This window comes from Thalia democratica, chromosome 4, assembly GCF_965202585.1.
Source record: "Thalia democratica chromosome 4, ktThaDemo2.hap1.1, whole genome shotgun sequence".
Classification (NCBI taxonomy): Eukaryota; Metazoa; Chordata; class Thaliacea; order Salpida; family Salpidae; genus Thalia; species Thalia democratica.
In genome coordinates, this window is record NC_139168.1 from 64,871,307 (window position 1) to 64,894,145 (window position 22,839).

General features: G+C 30.7%; 2 protein-coding genes across 2 annotated transcripts; both read left to right on the forward strand.

The window, feature by feature from the left end:
* Positions 1–1,164: 1,164 nt before the first annotated feature.
* LOC145833559 (CD109 antigen-like) lies at positions 1,165–16,307 on the forward strand. The gene is made up of 19 exons (XM_082940727.1): positions 1,165–1,789; positions 2,144–2,268; positions 2,973–3,093; positions 3,487–3,735; positions 4,741–4,823; positions 5,260–5,392; positions 6,165–6,341; positions 6,925–7,140; positions 7,496–7,648; positions 8,089–8,257; positions 8,458–8,590; positions 10,062–10,179; positions 10,611–10,724; positions 11,069–11,284; positions 11,616–11,751; positions 12,542–12,737; positions 13,066–13,297; positions 14,978–15,123; positions 16,171–16,307. Exons 1-18 carry the CDS (start codon positions 1,679–1,681, stop codon positions 15,026–15,028), a joined length of 2,733 nt encoding a protein of 910 aa, XP_082796853.1. The 5' UTR covers positions 1,165–1,678; the 3' UTR covers positions 15,029–15,123; positions 16,171–16,307.
* LOC145833560 (CD109 antigen-like) lies at positions 15,088–18,744 on the forward strand. Its single transcript, XM_082940728.1, has 6 exons — positions 15,088–15,123; positions 16,171–16,323; positions 16,890–17,089; positions 17,463–17,616; positions 18,075–18,177; positions 18,500–18,744. The coding sequence occupies exons 1-6, from the start codon at positions 15,088–15,090 to the stop codon at positions 18,742–18,744; spliced, it is 891 nt and encodes a 296-aa protein (XP_082796854.1).
* The last annotated feature ends 4,095 nt before the right edge of the window (positions 18,745–22,839 follow it).

The window sequence follows — 22,839 nt, forward strand, 5'->3', positions numbered from 1 at the left end:
TCTACCTGCTTGTGTATTGAAATTCATTGAACAAGAACCTGAAATTAAGACAATAGCAACAAAAAACGCAGCAAAAAGATCTTCAGCTGCAGAACATCTAATAAATAATAGAGATTGTGCTAGGAAATATGACATATCCAGATTTAGAATAATCCATCATTGCAATAGTGTGTTTGATCTCGTGAAGTTGGAGGCTATCTCTATATTTTTGGAGAAACCAGAACTGTATTAACAGAAGGAATTTGATTACAAAGTGTCTTTATTTAGTTAAATTAACTATTTTTTATCCGTTAGTAGTAATTGAGTTTAATTATTTATTACTTTACACTGATTATTTATTGTGGTTATTACTTTGTTAGTTTTAACTTTTTGTGTTTTTCTTTAAAAACTTTTCATAATTTTAAATTTGTTCTACTATTAAGTTCTGACAAAAAGTAGTGTAATACGTATAAACTATCACAGAGGAAAAAAAACTTGAGAGTGTTTTATTTATTTGTTTTGCATTAAATATGAATTAGCTAATAATGTTTCAAGTATTAAACAATATATTATACAAATAGTTTCTCTAGTTGCAACTGATTAAGGCCATAGGGGGGGTCCACTTTGTTTTTTACAACTTGATCTTATTTTGTAGAATTTAATCTGAGCTATCAGACACTTTTAACCGCTTAAAAAAACTCAAAGTAACTTTTGAGATATAAGCGATCAAAGAAAGGGCATTCAATAGGTTCCTTATGGAAGGCAAAAACTAAAAATGCGAAAAAAGACTATTTCACTAAAAATCTATCTCCTCCTTCATTTTTTGAGTAATCTTTCTGAAATTTTTACAGAATATGTATCATTAAACTTTAAAGAGATCTATTGTAGGAATTTTTTTAATTTTGAGTAAAAAAAAAATATTGTCAAAAAACTACCCTTTTTTTTATTTTTTTGTGGATAAAAGTTTTATTTTTCAAAATTTCAAAAATTCCAACATTAGGATTCTTCAAAATATTAAAAGGAACATTTCCTGAAAATTTGAAGAAGATTGCTTGAAAAATGAAGGAGAAGATAGATTTTTAGTGAATTTTTAAATTTCCGAGAAAATTGACCCCAAAAAACCTGCGGTCCATACGTTTGCATCGGAAACTGTTTACAAAAAATAAAATATCTCAAAAGTTAAATGATATTTTTGAATTCTATAAAAACAGGCTTGTAGTTTGTATTTTAAGCTTTCATATAAAAGCCAAAGTTAATTTTTGTAAAAAAAAATGTCGGACCCCCCCTATGGCCTTAACAAGTTTCTAAAAAAAAAATAAAACAAAACCAGGGTCTCAGTTTAATAAAGGCTTGTGGTCTGATGAACCAAGTGATATGATCAAAAATTTATGCCAATTTATGTTTGCTTCATGGCACATGAAAGTCCAGGAATTTGCTCTGTTAGACTTTTGCCAACAATTTCTTAGAATCTAATGAGGCATAAATAGTTTAAAAAAATTTAGTTTTATGGATCAGGTCAGGTAACATTTTGAAAAAGTTTCCAGTATATCACCAATTTAAACTGAAACAACTAAACAATTATTTTTGTCATGTATGTGTTTCCACAGTTCAGTTTAGAGCAGTAGTTCTTGATGAGGACCTGCTGCCTTCAACCACCACAGTGAAAGTGGAAGTCCGAAATTCAGACAACTTCGTGGTAATGTTGGAAGCTGGTCAGAGTTTGAACACCGGAGTTTACAGTGGAATACTGCAAACTTCGCACACTGCTCTCCATGGAGAATGGACCATTTCTGTTCAAGATGAAGTATCAGTAAGATTTTTTTTTGTGAAAATTAAATATTTAAAACAAAAATATAACTTTGTTTTTGTTTAGTTAAGGTTCAGTTTGTTCATATGCTTTAAATAAGTTAAATTTAGAAAAGTATGCTTAAACCTTTAAATTTTTGTAGAAACTTTTACTCTTAATACATTAGGTAAACTGAGTTACTTTTATTGGTTTGACAGCCCAAACATAGGAAAAACTTGTTAAATTGTTTATTGTAAGTCAAAGTAAATTTATATGAATAAAAAAGTCTTTGATATGTAACGACTAAAAAGTTTAGTTTTTACTGTTCATCTACCTAAAAGTAGTATTTTAAGAAAAAAACTGTGAATATACCAACAGGGTTACAAAAAAGAAGCTACATTTGAACTGCAAAATTACAATCTCCCCAAGTTCAGTGTCAACATTCAAGCACCCTCGTACTTGCACAAAGGATCCGATTACATTTTGATAAAGTTTAATGCTAGGTTAGTTCTTCAACTAATATATATTTCTCAAAGCTTTTTTTTTTAAGTTATTAGCTTACATAAAGTGTAATTAGCTTCAATTTTTTCAATAGTAAGTTTTAGCTCAGTAGCAATCAAAGTAGAAAGATGTTTGATTTCAGTGTTGATTATATTTTTAATTAAATACTTTTCAAAAGTCACTTTTTTAAGAGTTAATTAAGTAAATATATTGCATTAAAAGACCATGGTGGTATAAGTCCAATTTTTTTTACAAGTTGGTATAATTTAGTAGAGTTTTTTTTTGCTGTAAGACAATTTTCACCGCTTTACATAGTTTACAGTAATATAAGTAAATAAAGGACACCGTTTAGCTAGTTTAATGGTTTTCCTAGGAACGGGTCAAACTAAAAAAGCAAGTAAATATTTTTTGACTAAAAAGTATTTTCTTGTGCAGTTTTAGTATTAATATTCTTAATTTTCAAGCTAGTCCATTTCTGATACTTTAGTCGTTTACCTATAAAAAATTTATTAATTTCGAAATGAATATTAAGTTGAGCTTTCTTGAGTCACGTTATTTTTAAAGAGCTTTAAATTTGGATATAAAAATTAACTTGATAAATTTAGTTATATGAGTAAACAATTTAGTTTTATTTATATATTATTTTTATACACACATACAACTATTTAAATCTATTTGTAAAAGTTATTTTAACTATATACAACAGATATACTTATGGAAAGCCAGTAAAGGGTAAAGCAGTTTTGAAATTGCGTTTTGGTTATACATATGTTTCTTATGATAGAATGGATGGAACAGAAAGTCAGTATATTAGCCAAGAATTTAATGTTAGTCTCATTGTATGTAGTTAAAGTTTTAGCTTAAGTAGTTTATTCTCAGCACTCGTTTTTAAAGGTTTTGAGATATGATATGCTTAGTGTTTAAATACAAAACAATTGAAAAACTATTCTAGATGTAAGATTTTAGAGTAAATTCATGAACAAGATCAGTTTTTTAAAACATTAGTAAACTAAGAAATGTTTTATTTTGTAAGAAACTTTTGTTTTGAATTGTTTTGTAATCAAGGAATAAAAATAATCAACTTGAACAGAATCAAATAATGAAATTGTATTGACTTTTAAACTTAAGCTCATGTACAAGTTTTCAAAAACTTTCAAAACACTCCTCAATGTTGATTTGAAAAAACTTTTACTTTTTTTTCACGCCCATCTCCCATACAGCATGTTGTTTTTCTGCAGACCTTCGCCGGCGCGCAGTCGCTCACCTTCAGAAGATCGCAGCTGGAGTCGCTGGGCTGGGAGCCCGACTCCTACTACCTGTCGCTCATCGTAGAGGTGACTGTCACCGAGAGGTTCACCGGCTTGCAGGCCACCGAAACTTCCTACGTCAGGGTTTTCCCCTCCAAAGTGAAAATGGAGCAGCTGCACGTGCCCAAGACCGCCAAGCCTGGACTGCTGTACACCGTTCATGTTTGTTTTGTTGTGCTCTTAATTTTGTATGGAATGTTTTCTGCGGTCTCTTTTTAGCAGTGATATTCAAACTTTTTTTCACAAATTACCCTTTTATGGAAGGTGATTAACAAGTTTACCTTCAAAAACTGATAATCGAGCTTCTTTTAGAAACTCAGAAATTTTCAGGCATTTGAGTTGACAAATATTGAAGTTTGTTACTATTGCCATAATTTTACCGAAATTTTACTAAAATTAAGGCTACATAAACCAAATTTAAATAGAATCCTTATTCTGTAACACTTATTTAAATATTTATTAGGAGAACATTTATCCCATAAAATAAGGGAAATGACCCCAGGTGAAGAATCGCTGCTTTTTATTGATAGTTCAGCTAGTTTGCTGTGTACGTTGTTTTTGTGTGCGTTTATACTCTTGAAGAAAAGTTCAGTCTTTTTAGTAATGTTTGATTCAAAGCAGTTTTCGGTTAAATTCACTTTGTATAAAGCAGGGTTGCCAAAAACCTACTGTCCTGAAAAAAACTAGAATTTGACAATTTTTGTTAAAAAACCTGGAAAAATCTGGAAATTGAGAAATAAAAAAAAACCTGGAACTTTAAACAACTTTTACATGTTAAGTAAGAAAATTTTGATATAACACAAAAAATCTATAGTATAGATAAAATGTTTTGTATTAATCAAAAACTTTTTTATTTAAAAACTCGTTTAAAATGCTGTAAGATATATTTTCAATGTTGTTATACTATTTTACACAGTTTTTTACCTTAAACTTATTTTAAACTAAAAATAAACCCTAAAATGTGTAAATTTTTAAACCTGTAAGAAATTTTGAAAACCTGGAGAAAATTTGCAAAAAACATTAAGCAACCCTGATAAAGTCATTAGCTATACATTGCTTTCTAAGAAAAAAAGTCGATTTGAGTTCAAATTAACTGTTTTCGCAAGTAGCTTGAATATCGTATTAGCACCGTTTCGGCCATAATTTTTACAAATATTGTTTTCACAGTTGAAAATGACAGAGCAGGACGGGAAATTACTCGATGAAACTGATAGAACCAGAAATCGCGTCACTCTTGAATACTATTTTGCGTTGGTTTTACATTTAATTGTTGATCTTTTTGAGAGTAGTTTATTTTTTGATAAATATATGTAAAACTTGTTTTAATTTTCATGCTAGTCTTATTTTTATACCTGTATTAAGTTTAAATCTCGTTTCTTATTTAAAGACTTTCAAAACCATATTAGCAAATAAAGTTGAACAACTATAGTTTATGAATAAAAAGCAAATTAACATTTCAAAACTGACTGATTAGTTTTTTAATCTATTTTTCGTTTAAGAAAGCATTTTCGTAATTTCAATTTATTCTAAACAATTTTTTTAAAAGCACACAGGGCTTTTAACTGATAGTATCATAAAAAAGGTTTTTAAAAATCAGTATTTAAGCTAAAAATTTTCTATTAAGAAATTAACAAGGGTTTAGCAAATTGTGCACATCAAGATTATCTAACTGATGTTAAAACACAGTGAAAGCCAGTATTCAATTGTGAATGATGGTGATAAGCAAATAGCAAGATATCCGGTAGATGAACAAGGAATCGTGACAATTGAGTTGCCGCTTCAAAGAGAAGATGAAAATCTAAAATGGGCTATTTTCAGGGTGAGGTCCATTTAAAAAGAATTGTTTTTAGCTGGAGGACTAGTTTGTTTTACTGGTTTTAAACTACTAGTCGATTTTTTAACTACATTGTTTTTTTACAAAGTTTAGTAAAATGATGATGATTATTTTGAACATGAAGTTCAGTAAGCTGTCTTAAATTTTTGTGCCGTGAAAATTAAAAATTTTCAAAAAATCTCGGATGGTATATTTCATATGTGTTTTTATATTGGTAGATACATAAAAAGAATATTTTTTAAACTTCAATGTTGTTTTAAGTTCAAAAATAGCGTAAAAATTCTAATGTTAAGCAATTAATTTCGACTGAAAATTTCTGTTGACTTTAGCTCTACAGTACATACATTAAATTAAAAATGACATAAAAATTAAATTTTTCATTAGCCCATTCATACCAATTTAAATTTTCTACGGTTATTTTGACCTGTGACCAACACTCGAAGTTACGCGACAAGCAACTATATCAACTGCTATTGCTTGTAACACACCTAACATTTTCGCTTTTTGGCAGAACTCTTTTAACCAATTGGAACAAAGCTTAATAAAAATCCATTTAAAATATTTTTTCTAGCCGTAAATTAGTAGCTCATTCGCATATTATGCCTTTTGAATACTTTTGATAACGGGTTGTTTTTGTTGAATTTCTAACTAAATTTATGAACTCTCTGCAGATGTTTGTTTTAATTGAACTGCTAAACGGGGGATTATAGCAAATTATATTAATTTTATTCATAGTAAATTGTGAAATTTATCTCAGGCGTACAGCGCGGACGTGTCAGGGGCCGGGGAGCAGAACTGGGCGTCAGAGTTTCTGGAATCCCCATCGGGCAGCTACGTGCAGCTGACCGGGCCGAAAGATCAGACCGTTTCACCGGGCAACCTGTACAGCTTTCAAATCGCATTCACCAAGCCGCTGCCTTATTTCGACTGGATTGTACGTTTTGTTGCTTAAATTGTTACTTTTTGTTTAAGATAATAGACAACTTTGTAAGTACAAAAACCCTTGTTTAAATTGCTCTCAAAGTGTTTTTACTGAAAAAAAAAAAAAGTTATTAGAAAATAGTTTTACTCTGATTACGTTTTTTTTTAATAAACTAAAATGTAGCTATATATAAAAGTGCAAAATTTCAATACATGTTTGCTCATAGTGAAAAAATCACGTACACAAAGAATTAAAAAAAACGGCTTGTTTTAAGACCACTTAACTCGGGTTATTTTTATCTATCTGCCAAAAACCTGTTGAAATATTTTTATTTTTATGAGCAAATTTATCTAATGCATACCCTCGAGCTGTTGTTTCAGCTTTCACAATCTAAGCTTTTTTTTTTCCGTCAACAAAACTACCACACCGCGAAATCATCTTGTGTTAACGATTTTTGTTGCAGCTTTTTAACAACCGCGTCACACGTTGTTTATAACAAAAAATAAAGCGCCCAAAACACTTGGTCCTAGTGTCTGGTACACGAACGAAACCTTCCGGTTGTCGATTTGTAAAGCTTTATACTTCCCGCATACAGACCATGTCGCGAGGAAGAGTCATTGAAACGCATCGATTAAACATCGTGGATTTTAAAACCTCGAAGGAAGGCAACGTGACCACGGCGACCGTCAACTTCGAGGTGTTCAACTCTTACGTTCCGATGGTGACCATAGTTGTGTCGTATGTCAGTGATGACGGGGAAGTTGTTGCCGACTCCAAGAGTTTAAACGTTGAAATTGTCCTAAAAAATGAGGTTTAATGTTTATAGTTTTCTTGTTTGAAAGTTTAGTTTAGTTGAAGTTTGACCACAACGTAAATGCTTTGAGAATAAATAAAAGTGATATTTGCTTTTAGCTGTGCCTACAATTTAGAGTTTAAAACAAGAATTTTTTAAAACATGTCTTTCAATTTCAGTTATGTCATATTTGTTGTTACATTTAAATATTGTTGTGCTGCTTCATTTTCAAGTTTGCACATAAGGAGTGTTTTTTTTTACACAAGTCTTTGCCAAGTAAAGTTAAAAAAAATTATTAAACGCTCACATTGCTGTTTCAACAAGCTTCTTGAAGGAAGCTTTCAAACATAAAAGTCACAAATTATTAAAACAGATTTCAGTTGAAGTGTCGCAGCCCGATGAGGAACGCAGTGGGGAAATTATATTTACGAAAAGCAACGGTTTGAACACTTTGGTAGCGTGCAACGGAGTCGATCAGAGGGCCCTTCTGTTGCGGGAGAACGACAACGAAATTACCGTTGATGCGGTAAATTAACAGCTGTTTTATTATTTTTTTATTAAAACTTTTTTTTTGTACTGAACGTGATTAGGCGCGCCCCTTTTCGAGTCCACTTGTTTTGTTCTTCCCACTTTTTATTTAAAACTTAAGACGGCTCCCAGCTCAAATTCGGACGACTTACTGTTGTTAAGCTTTAAATAGCTAAGTTATAAAAGTGGTTGTTGTGCCAACCGGGGCGTCGCGTGGGGTGGATCATTTGAGCAGATACTAACCTAAAAAAAATATATGTATTACTATATCATGTCAATGTTATTGTTAACAAAAAAAAATCTACAAAAAAGATCGTTGTGACTGTGGTACTTTAATCTTAATAAAATTTGAACAGTTTTTCAAATATTTGTAATCTTTTCTGCACCCCCGCTAAACACCACGCTACTGACTGCCAACTAGCGGTTATAAACTTACAGATAGTGGAAGACCTGCAGTCCTACTCTCCCACCCAACCCGAGGACGGGCTGCAAGGTTTCTGGCGGTGGTTTTTCGTCGGGGACACCACAGTGGTGTCCGAGCTGTTCGATCAGGCCGGGTTAATAGTGCTCACCGACGCCAATTACCCCAGAAGACCGGACGATTTTCGTTAGTTTTGAATTTTGCATGCTTTTGATTTGTACTTGTAACTGTTTGTTAAGTTGAGCTTTTGTATTTGGTCACCTTTGCCTTCTGCCTCCGATGCAACTTTTGTGCGAAACTCAGTTGCAAAATATAAGCGAGTGTATTGGCAAAGTTTGAATAATACAGTGAGTTTCAAAGTCACTAAACATTTATTACGTGTTAAGCTGTCGAATACGGTGACGATTTCGTAATGATTCTGGCCGAAGCGTCAACAGATGAGAAAGCGGTGACGGAGTTCACGGGAAGAGTCCGGAACGTCCATCTAGACGTGTGGATCCACTTCCAAGCCAACCTCGGGTAAATTTCACACACGGGCATACCAAGTCGTTCCTCTGTTTGAATGATTCGGTTTTTGTGTTCTTTTTGGGACATGTTATCCTTTATTAACTTGAAGCGATCTTATTAAACTGTAAACTTTTTACCTGAAATAAAACAGACAAAAAAAGAATAATATTCAACAAAGCTCGACTTTTTATGCCTGAATTTTATTTCGTTTTCATTGTTTTATTTAAATGCAACAAGTTTATTTTGAATTCTTTTGATAAAAAAGTATTAAGATCTTATGGTCTAATGCAATCAGATTTCAAAAGTAAACTAAAAAACAACTTAATCTATATATATGCCGTACTTTGTGTTGAAGTCCGACCGAACGCCATTCATTACTTCAGATAGCTTTTTTTAACAAAAAAAATGTTTCTCTGGGGCTGCCGGATACCAATATGTTTGTTTGCTAACAGAACTATTTATTTTTCACGAGCCAAAAAGTTGCATCTTCAGGCAGAACGCAACCGAAAACGTTCTGTTGAGAACTGATGTTTTTTATAAAAGCTGTAGAATTTTCAAATTAAACTCTGCAGATGGACGCCTTTTTTTTCTCGAAACATTAAACGCTAATTATGACGTCATAACAAAAATTCAACACTTTGCAGCAATGCTTAGAGGTCAGCCCCTTCCTGCAGCTGATGACGGAGGAATAACCGAAACGGAAGTTCGTAAAAATTTTCCCGAAGTTTGGCTTTGGTTGGACTTAAACGCAGGGTACGCAAAACATTTTCTCAAATAGTTTTCAACTGTTTTTTTTTTCAACTTTGATGCTTACGTGCTTGTCAAAGTTTAATTACTAAAAGTTCTGAAGCAGTTTTTAGTTACTCGTTTTTTTTTGATTGACATAAAGCTTGCTATAAGTTTTATGTATTAGGTTCCAGTTTTTGAAAAAAAATTGAAAACTTAAATATCTTTAAAATAAAGTTTCTAAGTATAAAGAAGTTTTGAAATAAACAGAAAAATTTAAGTTGAAAAACGAGTGACCTAATTTGATCAAAACAAATAATTTTTTTTTTGAAATGATTCTTCTACCGATAGGTTTGTTCTTTAGTTCCATAAAGACCTAAATATTTTTTATTTATGTTAACCCACGGCGGGTAACTTCTTTTGTCCGTTGGTAATATGTGCAAAAATTTTTTTTGCGAGATTATTAAACAAAAACTTATTGTTGGCTGTGTATAATTGTACTTAAAACGATGCTTTTCAACCACTAAGTTTAAACAAAGTAGTCTTAAAATTTGCATCACAGCTCACATAAAATTCAAATCATAAAAAAAAAATTAAGGTACATTTTCATTAGGACTCAGTTAATTTTTAACTAAATTATCAGTCTTAGGCCGGATAAGTTTAGCTAGTTGGTAGGTTGCCCACCCTTGATGTAGACTAATTACTTTAGTATTTCTCAAAAACCAAACAAGATAACGGTAAGCATGCAAACCAACAGAAAAAGCGACACGTACACCTTCAACTACAAAAACGCGCCCGCGTCTGTCACAACTTACAACATCAACTGTTTCGCCTTGGACACTGTCAATGGGCTCGGAATTGCTGATGAGACCAGGGTTCGTTTTGATTTTTTTTTTGCGGGAAGATTGTTGTTAAATAGTGATAATTTTTTTTATATTAAAGTTTTTTTTCAAAAAAAAAAAGTTAAATTAAAAAATCACTTCATTTGTTTTGGTATAAAAATAACTTGGTTATAATATATATATATATATATTGCTTGATTTAAAGTCTAGTGTTAAACAAAGAAGTAAATTACATGTTTTGTTGCTATGAATTTTGGATCAGCATTATTGTTTTTTAATGTATTGGTATAAGTTTAAGGTAATGTAGTAAAGTAGTTGAAATAAATGTATTAATCTTTTAATTATTTTATAATTTGTAACACAGACACGACGTATTTTTTTTTAAACAAGCATATTAGTAATACATTTAAATAGTAGTATTTAATAAAAGTCATTAAAATACTTAACTAATTAATTATTTTCAGATCACATTGTTCAGAGATTTTTTTGTAACGCTGAATCTTCCATTAAACGTAAAAAGAAATGAAGTTATAATTGTTCAAGCTATCGTGTTCAACTACCTGTCTTCAAATCAATTTGTAATTATGCACTTATAAGCAGCTAAGTTTATTTATCCATCTTATTTAATTTTTTTTTGCTTGTCAAATGTTCATTTCATGCTCTTTTAACTTTACCAATGTTTATTGAGTATGTCAAAAGTACTTGTCACTTACAAAAATATTTTATTGACCGAATTACTTTGAGTACTGTTCGCTGTGAGATCTGTGGTTTTCACTTTTTCATTTTACAACGTTCACTTCAGATTTTATGAGTTTTTAGCAATGTTGCCAAAAAAAAACTTAAACAAAAACGTTAAATTTCAAGCAAAAATGCAGCAGCGCGTTTCAAAAAGTCTTCGCTGAAAGGTAATTTCCCCTCGCAGGTGAGAGTGACGCTGGCGGAGTCGGAGGACTACGAGGTGGTGGAAGAGGTTGAGGGGGAGGGAAGCAGCAACATCAGGGAGGTGAACGTGAAAAGCCAGGAGTCGCAGGCGGCCTCCATACCCGTCAGGCTGCTCAGACACGGCGATATTGATATCGAGGTTGTGGCTGAAGGAACTTCGAAGGCGGACGCCGTCAGAAACACTCTCGTCGTGAAGGTTAGGGCTTTCGCGCTTTTAGAAATACTGTTTCAGCTAGTGTTCTACCGGATCTAATTATCCGGGTTCATAATTGGCCAGATATTGACTTATTAGATCCGGATCCGGCCGGATATCATTTTGAAAAAAAAAAAGATCCGGATCCGGTAGATCACTAGTTTCAACCTTGAAATTTTGTAGTAAATTAAAGCTTGCTTTTGTAAAGAACGGTTTGAATCCAATGAGCCATCAAGCTTTGTATTTTTTTAATCAAAATTAGTTTCCTGCAATTTTAAGATACTTTTTGTTATCATACTAAAAAATTGTTACAATATTAAGTATGTATTTTCAGCCGGGAGGTATCAGAGTGTGCAATACGGAATCAGTTATTTTAGACGCTGAAGATGTATCAAATCACACTTTTCAGGTTGAATTTCCCGAAACAGGGTTTGTTCCTGAATCGAAATCGCTCCAGTTATTGATCTATGGTGAGATTTTTAATATTATTTTATTTAAATTTTTTCAATGTGTATTTAATATTTATATATTAAGATAACTTGAAAAACAAATTGTTTTAAAAAATACACCTTTAGCTATTTTAAGTTAAAAGCACTTTATATTTTAATTCTAACTGTAACTTTATTTTAAATGTTTTCTACTAAAACACTTTACATTCTGAGACCTTGGCATATAAAGCTTTCTAATTTTGATCTTTTTATTTTCGTCACCGAATATGGTTGTAACGTCAGCAATGAAAGCTTGCATATATTGAGGTTGAGTTTTCATACTATTTAAGTTAAGTTTCAGTGTTTGCAACAAAGTGATAACAAAAATAAAACTTAAACTTCCGTTTTGACACAACGAGACACGCCAATCTCTCCTTTAGAATTAAGCTGTTGTCCCTAGACAACACAAAGTTCACACATTGCACGTAACACCATTATAAACACATTATTATAAAACAAATTAATTTCACTGTCTTTTGTATTATGATAAAACCACGTTTTTTTTTTCATAGGTACTTCCGTTTAATTTACAACAAATTTTTAGGTGAAAACGTCATATTCAAATAGAAAGAATTGAGTTGTTTTAATAAAACTTGCTCTTTAAAAAATTTATTAATTTACTGTCTGAAGAAATAGCTCACGTTTTTCTTGGACACTTACAAAAAACGGTATAACCATTTTAAACATTATTAAACAATCACAAATACGTAACACCATTATAAAAATTATTAAACAATCAAAAATACCTAACATTGTTATGACGTCACAACAGGCGACATACTGGCGAGCACGCTGGACAACCTGGGCAACCTGATCAGGGAGCCGCGGGGGTGCGGGGAGCAGAACATGATAAACTTCGCTCCGGACGTCTTCGTGGCCTTGTACCTCCAGCACACCGATCAGCTGGACGGCGAGACTTCCGCCAAGGTGTACCAGCACATCGTCACCGGATTCCAGAACCAGCTCAAGTTTGTTGTTGTGTTTATGAGGTTATGTGATATGTGTTTGAAGTAAAGTGTGTTTTTCAAGTTTCGTGTGGACTATTTTTGAAAACATATTTTGTTTTAGCAAAAACTTTATATAACGTAAAAAGTTAGCAGAAAGTATTTTTACTTCTGGCCCGATTAACCTAGGCTCTGTCTAGTTTATCACATTATAAATAATTTTGATCTTCCTAGTTACTAACAGTTTTGTGGTCTTGCTAATAAATTTTCGCTGTATCGCTTGCTCATTACGACTAGTATCATTTACATTATTAAGTCATCCGCTCAAATGTTTTATGCCGTCATATTGCAGTTACAAACGAGACGACGGTTCTTACAGCGCGTTCGGGTCACGTGACGAGTCAGGCTCGCTATGGTTGACCGCGTTCGTGGCCAAATGCTTCGTTTACACGTCGCAGGTCAGGAGCGAGCTGGTGCTGCAGCTGAAAGGTCACGTGACGGACGCGTTCCGCTTCGTTGCGGCCAATCAAAACGAAGATGGCAGTTTCAATGACCCCGGCAGAGTCATTCACAAATCCATGCAGGTTGTTAGCTTCGTTTATTGGTTCGGTTTTAAACCGATTTAAATTCTTAAAATGCAACTATAAAAGTACTTTCTATGTTACAACTTTGTTTTGAAGTATATTTTGTGACATTCTGTATTGTAAGTTTAAGCTATTTCAAATTTTCTTATCATAGCATTATACTGTAGAAATTTGTTAATGAACATTATCTTTGATTTTTAAGTATTTTCTTAAAATAACTTTGCTTAGATTTAACTCTGTAACTTTTTTTAAATGCTGTAGTGTTAGTTAATTGCCAATGAATAGATAAGTAAAACCCCAAAATACAGTAAGCAATTTTAAACAGGGCGGAGTCAACAGCAAATTAACACTGACAGCTTATATATTGATATCGATGACTGAAAATGAGTTTGATCACGACATAGATGTTAGTTCATTGAGTTTTGTTAAATATGTTTACTTTTGCATTTATTTATAGTGAAAAAGAGTGTGCGTATTTAAGTAAGCTTGAGCGTTAAAGATTAGTTGTGAGTAGTCATAAAATTTGAGTTTTCTGTTCAAAAATGTGACAGTTTCTAAATTATAGTCCGCATTGTGCAAAGTTATTTTATCACTTTTATTGTAGAAACAACTAGTTTAATTTTTAGTTAAAATATTAATACAGGAAACAGTTATAGAAAAAGCCAGGAGTTATGTGGAATCCAATTTAGACAGTATTAGTACAGACATATATGTGTTACCATTAGTTACTTATGCGTTACATACTAGTAACAGTGATATGAAAGACCAAGCGTTTGATTTGATGAAAGATTTTAAAATTGATGGTTAATAAAATGTTGTATTGAAAAATATTTAACGCTTTAAGTAGTTTTAATTCCTATGCTAAATTTTATTAAAAATCAATAGTTACTTTTTGTTGGTCAAATTCGGTTTAAAATATTTTTTAAATTGTAAAAAAGCTGGTTTTATACTATTTAGGTAAAAATAAAGTATGTAATAAAATAACAGATTGGATAAAAATACTTCTAAAAAGAAATAACGGGTGTTTTTTAAAATATTTTTGTAGTTTTTTTTCAGATAGTAGTTTTTAACTTTAACTGTACATATTTTATAATAAGAACACTTGTTCTTCTATGTATGCAGTACAATTTAGCATTAACTGTTTATACAGTTATTTAAAACAATAATAAAACTAAAAAACTTAACTTCAATTTTAGCGCCCTTTTTATAATTCAAGATTACATAAGTTCTAAAATGTATGAATTAAGAGCTTAACTATTAAAATGTTTTTTGTTTAACGATTGTCATTTTAGCTGACACTGTTTCTCCTAAAAGGATCTTCAGAGCTTTTTAGATAATAATAAAATAACACGAAGCACACAAATATATATAATAAAATCAAGTAATGAGAAAGTAAAACTGTTTTTGTGCTTCCTGATATTATATTGTTGCTTAGAAAGCTCTGAAGACCCTTTTAGCAGAAACAGTGTCAGCTAAAGTGACAATCGTTGAATAGATAGTATTTTATTAATTTAAGATTATAGAAACAAGTTCTTGAAGCTGTTTTTAAGCAATAGATAAGTAAAAAAAAAATCAATATACACCAAGACATAAAACTTTGGTGTTTTTATTATCTTTTTAGTTTTATTTTTTCCAATAGGTTCACTAGCATGTACTGGATTTTAATAATAACGATTTTAGGTTTGTTACCATCAGCATTTGTTACGGAGTCGATTTCTTACAGGCTGCTAACACACGTGTTTAGAAATGATTTGTCAGGGGCTTTCCCTGTTTTGAGAACATTGGCAGGGATGAGAAACAGCATTGGTGGCTATTACAGCACCCAAGTTCGAAATATTTTGTTTGATGAAATATATGCAGGTTTTTTAGCTCTTAAAATAACTACGCCTTGAAAAGTTTCAAATCTTGATGTTTAGTAAACCTGATCTGTGATGTAATTTTTGTAAAACTATATTTTAGCAACTTTAATTTTACTAAATTTAAAATCCAAGAGATGAGATGGCTTGCATTTTATTGCGATCAGAAATTACTCATTTGTTTTTGTCTAGCTATTGTTTATGTTCGGTTTAAACTGAATACTTTTCAAAGGGATCATTAAAAACCAGGGTTTCCCGAACTCATTTTCATAATCGCACACTTGATAGACATTTAAAACTAATTGCCCCCTATTAGATAATGACCGTTTACTTATTGATTCCTTTTTTTTCGCCCATTTCCAGTTATTGCCTCCTGATAGCAGAAATCTTCCCCAAATAGACGGTCGTTGTTGCCCACTTTGGGATACCCTGGATTGTAGATGTCAATTCTTTTTTTTTTGTTTTCTGTTTATGGTTTTTACTTTAAAATGCTTAAGAATAAAAATAACAGTTTTATAAAGCAAAAATAAAAAATATATAACATGTTTTCATCTTAGCTTATAATTATTTATCATGTTAGTTTTAAATTTTACTTTAAAAGTTTATATATCACAACAACTGTTGTAATGAACTATTTTAATGGAAAACGAACTGTCAAAAGTTAATTAAGTCGAACTAACACGGTACTTGTGTCCCAAACTTTTTGTAAAATTTTTGCATATAGAGATTTTTATATTATGTTACTTACCAAATGATAAATTAAAAAAAAAGTTATACAAACCGTACTATAAAACGTTTTTTTTTAGAGAGCGTTTAGTTTAAGCTTTTTATAACATGGAGATACCTAAGAAAATTATACTAAATTTCCACGTTTTTTTTGTTTATTAACACTTTATACTAAATCATCATTTTGACTTTATAATAACAACAACTAGCAAACATTTTTTTAATCAACTAGTTTATGACTTCTAGCTTTTATCTTAAAAAATTATTACTTATGTACCAACACAAAACTAGGATACAGTTGTGGCAATACAGGCCATGTCAGCGGTTGCCGAACTAGTTTACGAAAGTGAAAAGGACTTGGACGTTTTTGCTGCACTAGATGGAACAGATGAACAAACAGCAAAAATTGACAACACAAATTCAGTTGTTATTCGTCATCTTAAAGTTTGTCGACAATAAACGTTTTTTATGTAAACTAAATAAATTGTTGTTTTTTAGTTGTTTTTATGGTATTGTACAGTTAAATTGGATTGCTTTTTAAAAAATGTACTTTGACTTATATTCTAATATAATCAAACAACTCAAAGTTATTTTATTTTAAATAAAAAATCATCACAGAAGTATGAAATAAAATTTATTATGAGGAGGTTGTTAAAAATTGCAAAAACAAGTTTTTAGCTTTTGTTTAGATCAACAATAAATTAAACATATAATCATAGAGTATTTTTAAAACATTTTTTTAACTTTACAGAAATTTTTAAATATTATTAATACGATCTTCATCTTTTTTTTGATAGTCTGAGATACAACAAATCTTTTTATTGAAAACGTTATTTCACGTGGGACACTTGTTGTTATTATCTCTATCAAAATCCATATAAAACCAATAGACCTTTAAAAATAAATTTATTATGCAAAACTAATAAAACTATATATTTTTTCTTAATTTATAATTACTCATCACGTAGTTTTTTAATTGCGCAACAAAGTACACTTTAATATTTTCAAAGTTTCCCGCGCAAAACGGCGAGCTGGCAGTGAGAGTGGAAGGGACCGGCCTGATGGTGGCGCAAGTGATCCAGTGTCACCACGCCGAAGACGTCGCCGCTGAGAGGCGCAAGAGATCGGTTGGAGGGGATTCCCCGTTTGCGTGCACGAACGTCGTCAAGTCGGAGCAGCGAGGCAACAGTCTCATGACGTTTTGCTGCAAGTTGGTTCTTTTTATTTTCAGGGGTTTCACAATTGAGTTTCTTGTGGTTTGCATGGGTAAAGTATTAGATTCAGCAAAATTGAGAAAACTTTTTCGAAAAACGTACATAAGACTTGTGTAATGAATGTCATTATTTTTGTTTTTGTTTGTTTTTGAACTTTATCATTTAAAAGCACAGTTTGTATGAAGCATTAATATAGTAGTTTTTACACAAAATCGTTTTAAAGCTTTAATTTTTTTAAAACCACACTGTTAAGTAACTTTATAAGAAAATAGCATTTTAGATCAAAAATGTCTACTTTTGTTCACACATGCTACTTGAATAACACTGTTCCTGGAAAATAAATGCAACTGAGCAAATTTAACGTTGAAGGTTGAAATCCGGCGAGGAAGCAACTGGAATGTTCATCTACGAAGTTGAACTTCCCAACGGATTCACCGTGCAAATTGATAATGAAATTGAAAATAACAAGGTTGCTAAAAAAGTCGAGCTTCACGAAAACTCCATTGTGTTTTACTACGACGAAGTAAGAATTTGTGCATGTATGTATTAGTACACAGACATGTGTGTTACACATTTTTAGTACTTGTTATTTTCAACAGTAGTTTATACAGTGTGTACTTGTCACGTCAGTATGAACTAAAATTTTCCATTATACATAGAAATTAAATTGAATAATAGTTTGTTTAAGTATCTTTGTTTCCTAATCTGAATTCGTTTGATATTCTTCATTAAATTTTAGCGCAGTTTCTACTACATATGATAAATAAACAATCTATATTTAAATGTGTGTACAGGTGTTTTTATGGTGTTCACACATTTCAAAGTAGAACAATACTCTTTTAAGTATAAATCAAATTGTTAAAACTTTTAGACCAAGCTGTTAAAAATGTATACGAAAAAGCTGCGCTAAAATTTAATAAAGTTTCATAAAAACTTATTGACTTCCAAGCTTATAGTAAGTGATCATCATATTACTCACAGTTAACAAAAAAGGAGTTATGCTCTAATATGGAAATAGTAAGAGATGAAAAAGTTACTGACATTCAACCATCAGTGATAAGGGCTTATGAATATTACAGACCTGGTTAGAAAATTCAACTATACATAATTTACTGCAAGTACAAGTAACATGTTTTGAATCTAAGATTTTTTCCTTTCTGTTTTTCTTAGGTTATTTTATATACTTTTTAGAAAGTATACGAGGTAATAAAAAAATTACAGTCAATCTTAGTTTTGTTTAACTCTACTTTTTAATTTTTAACAGATTTGGTTCAATTTATTTAAAATTTATACACATTTAAGTTATTTTAAAAGTAGTTAATACGTATAAGGACATTGTAAGTAATCAAAATAGTATAGAAAATAAACACAACTTTTGTAATTATTTACTTCCCCAATTCAACCAGAAAGAATACATTTGAGCAATTACGAGTTGTCAGAGGAAGTTTCGAAAATGTCGGTTTGCCAGATATGCGGTCAGGACTGTGAGAAATGCGCCAAATTGGTCGATACCGAGGAAGACAAGGGCCCGGTTGTCATTGACAACGAGATAAAAGACGAAAAGAGTTCCGCCAGTGGCGTCACAATGCAGAGACTCGTCGTCATAATCATCATAATACTGATTGTTTTGATGATGTTGATTGCACATTGAATTTTTTATTTTTTATTTTTAATATTTTTGCAGTTACTTTTTTACTTTTCTTATTTCTTTTATTTAATTTATTTAATTTTCTTATAATTAATAATTTTTAAATTATCTAATTTATTTTTATGCTAATAGATTACTATTTCAATACATATATTTGTTATACATGAAATTAAATTAAATACCTTTATTCATCGGTATTATTTTATTTAGATTATTGTTGTTCTCTTCTTGATAAACTATTATCTAAAAATTAAATTCTTTATTCTGAAACCTTGAATGTTTGATTTTATTCATTAACTTGAAATTATTATTAAATAACGACAAAATTTATTTGCCACTTAAAAATATAAATTTTAACATAGATTTTCTTATCTAAATAAAAAATGTTAAATTTATTAGTTACTACTTTGCTTACTAGTGTAATAGCAACAGATATAAAAATGATACTTATTGTAGGTGGTACTTCCTAAAATTTGTTCATAATTTAAGAGTTATTTAAGAATTATATGTTGCAGCAGGGTTTGCAATTTCCTTAACTTAATAGATAAAAAGTACTTTCAGCTTAGTATATTAAACGTTGCTATTTATTGTTTAGTTTGTTCAATACACATTTTAATAGCAGCACTATGCTGTAAAATCCACAAATTTCATTACAAGTTGCTGTCCAAAACAATTTTAAAGGTTTATAATTTTTAGACCATTTGAACATTACTAACCCTAGCTTTTAAATCTATCAAATAATTTAATTATTAAAACTTCAAATATATTTTGAAAATATTTTACCGAAATAAATAAAGTACTGAATACGTAATTAATAAAATACAAAAAACGAGCAGTTTTACTTAAACTTATTAAAAACGAGCATATTTAAATGATAAGTAATGAATAGTTGAAAAACTAATAAATAAATAAATCAAAAGCTCTTCAATACTAATTATATTTATTATCAATCAAAAATGTGATGCACTTGTGAAATAACAATTACGTTTTAGAAAGGAACAGAACACACTATTGTAAAAGTAACAACCACATGCACTTTTTTTATGCAACATTGCAGTAGCACCCCTTGGGCACGAGAACAGTGGTGTGTTGCGACATTCCGCTGAAGTACTCCGAAGTGAATATAGGAGTCGATCTCACTTGCACGGAATCCGGCTTGCTTATGCTGAAGTTTTCCAAGTTGCACTTTGGGTTTCGGCACTTGGCTGCCTGGAAGTTTTCGTCCAAACCGTCGCATCTGACCGTGTACATGTCCCACGCTGCGAGCGCTTTTGGTTTGGAGTGGCCGGGTGTTACCACGGGTTGTCTCTTTTTTGTTTGAACTTTGCACTTGTGGTTATCCAAAAAATCTCTGAAAATTTAGAATGTTGTTTAGTTTTGATACCTAAAGCTTACAGTCCTTGAATTTATAATTTTAAACTTGAATCATTAATTCTCCTTGTTAAGAATCATTTTCAATGTTTTATTTAGCTCTTATTTTTTAGATGAAATTGTTCATCAACAGAGTTTATGCCCGATCATTTTCTAAACACTGACTTCAAACAGTTTATAATGGTGCAAAAAAGTTATAAAGCAATATTTTTTGTAAGTGTTTTAACAGCTTTCTCGCTAAATACAATTTTATAGCTTTAAAAAAAGGACTCCAAATAAAATTAGTTCAGCTAAATTATAAAAAAAAAATTTAGGATGCTTTTATGTAACCACTTTAATACAAGGCTCATAAGAAACGTGTTTCAATTGTTTAAAATAAAAGTTTAGTTGTAAAAAAGTAAAAACAAAAACTTTGACTTAACACTTAAAGACCTCTTTTGGCTTCGAAGTTTAAGGAAAACCTTTTTTTGTAGTTACATGAAAAAATGATTGTCATTATAGTATAGTTAGATGGAACTTTAAATTTATGCGAAGCTACCTGAAGTTCATATAAAGTGGTTCTCTCGGCCAATTTTGAGATGCTTTCATCACTCTTCTTCTTCCAGCCATACCAAGACTTGAGAAGCAGAGTGCCAAAAATACAAGAGTCTGAAAATAAAAAGAACACATAAAAGTCTTAATACAGGTGTTTTTAGCAGCTGTTTATGAACTAATTATTATAAAAAAAAAAAAAAACTGCAGTAAGTGATTTAGATTTGAGTCATTCAATTCTTTTAAATTTATCTAGAAAAAGTTAAAAACTAGTATTTAAGTTAGTAAAAGTATAAAAACAAACTATATTAATCTAAAAAAATATAAACTAAAATTTACTTACCAATGCCTTATTCATTCTTCTTTAAAAAATTGAATTTTTTAAGTTCAGAAAAACTGAAAAAAAAAAATTAAAATATTAATAAATAAACTCAAAAATAAAGTTCAAGTTCAACAAAAAATTTTTCATTAAAAAAATAGAAGTTATTTACTTATTCAAAAAATTTATTCATATTTTAGAGTATGATTAAATGCTTTGACATTTTCATGTAATTGAACTTTAGTATTTTTAGTAAAAAACTTAGGTGATTCTAAGTTATTTTGACATCTATTTTTATAACAAACAGATGAACAAAACTGATGTTTTCAAATATGTCAAAGTCTTTTTATACTTTCTGAAAAATAGTTTTAATCTCACTAAGTAGGTTTAAGTTATAAACATAATACTTAACAATTGCTAATTTTTGGAGATTAGATTATAGTAAAAAAGAATAAAGTAAATTAAAATTAGTTAAATAAAATTAAGTTAAGCTACATATATTATAGGTTTAAGTGTTTTTTATTTAAAGGATTATTTAAAAGCTTTTGAGAATGCTTCAAGATAAAATTACTTCTAACTAAAATGTTTATAACTAAAAGGTTTTTTTCTACAACAGGTCCTTGGACCAAACGTTTTGAGCGTATTTCTTGTCGTTCAATAAACAATACAAACCGTATTGTTGTATCAAATGTTCATTGCTTAAAAACACATTTCATTCTCTTAATATTAATTACACTATTAAATTACTTATAAACGCTTAACAATCATTAAAAATACAACATAGTGGCTCTGTGTTTTCATAGCTAATAGTTTCTTAAACTTACATTCAAACAGTGTGCTACTTTTCCAAATGTAAACTACATATATTTTTTTTATCGGCTTCTTTTTTTTTGACAACAAATTTGGTTTTAATGATAAAATGCGGGCTGTCGTTTATTTATTATAAAAAACACTGTCTTAGAAAAGAACCTTTACTAATACTTAGTTCCTTTGCTTACTGCTGAATAAACGAAAATAAAAGTATGTTTTAAGATATAAATATTAGTTTAGGATAAGACATGTAATTTTTCAAAACAACGAAGTTACTCGGGAATGTCACTTTTATTTATAACAAACGCCTATAAAGAATTCATGGTAAGTTGGTAAAGCAACTCATTAGAATTCTGGCAACCCTGCTTAGTATACTTTGCTTTTTATTTTGACTTTTGTATAAAAATTTTGAGGTAGTTTGTCTGCAGTCCTCCATTGCCTGAGGTAGGAACTACCTTTAATTGGGGGAAGTCCCCTTTTTTGTGCTAAACGCTTAGTGCGTTTAGCTCTTAAGGCTTTTACTGAATTTAGCTTACACATTAGGTTTAACTTAGTAATTAATAAGTATGTAATAAACTTAACATTAGTGATGTACCGGACTCACTATCCGGGTCCGGGTCCGGCCGGATATTGCCATTTTTGTCTGATATCCGGATCCGGCCGGATTCTAATTTGAAAAAAAAGTCCGGATCCGGTTCCGGCCGGACTCTAATTTGAAAAAAAAGTCCGGGTCCGGTTCCGGCCGGATTCTAATTTGAAAAAAAAGTCCGGATCCGGTTCCGGCCGGATCCTTACAGAGATCCGGCCGGACCCGGATATAGTTAGTAAAAAAGAGCATACTGAAAAGTATTTTTTCAAAAACAAACCATGTGTAAACTAATAAGAGTCATTTTCGTCAGTTAAAATTAAACACCTACCGTGATTGTCTCATTTTGTACACGTGACTAATTTACATTTTCTTACGTTTAAACTATGAAATAAACATTTCATGAAATGCAACTCTTTACATATGTTGTAAAATTGAAAACTTTGGAATGAATTTATTGTTTAAAGTTGAGCTCAGAGAA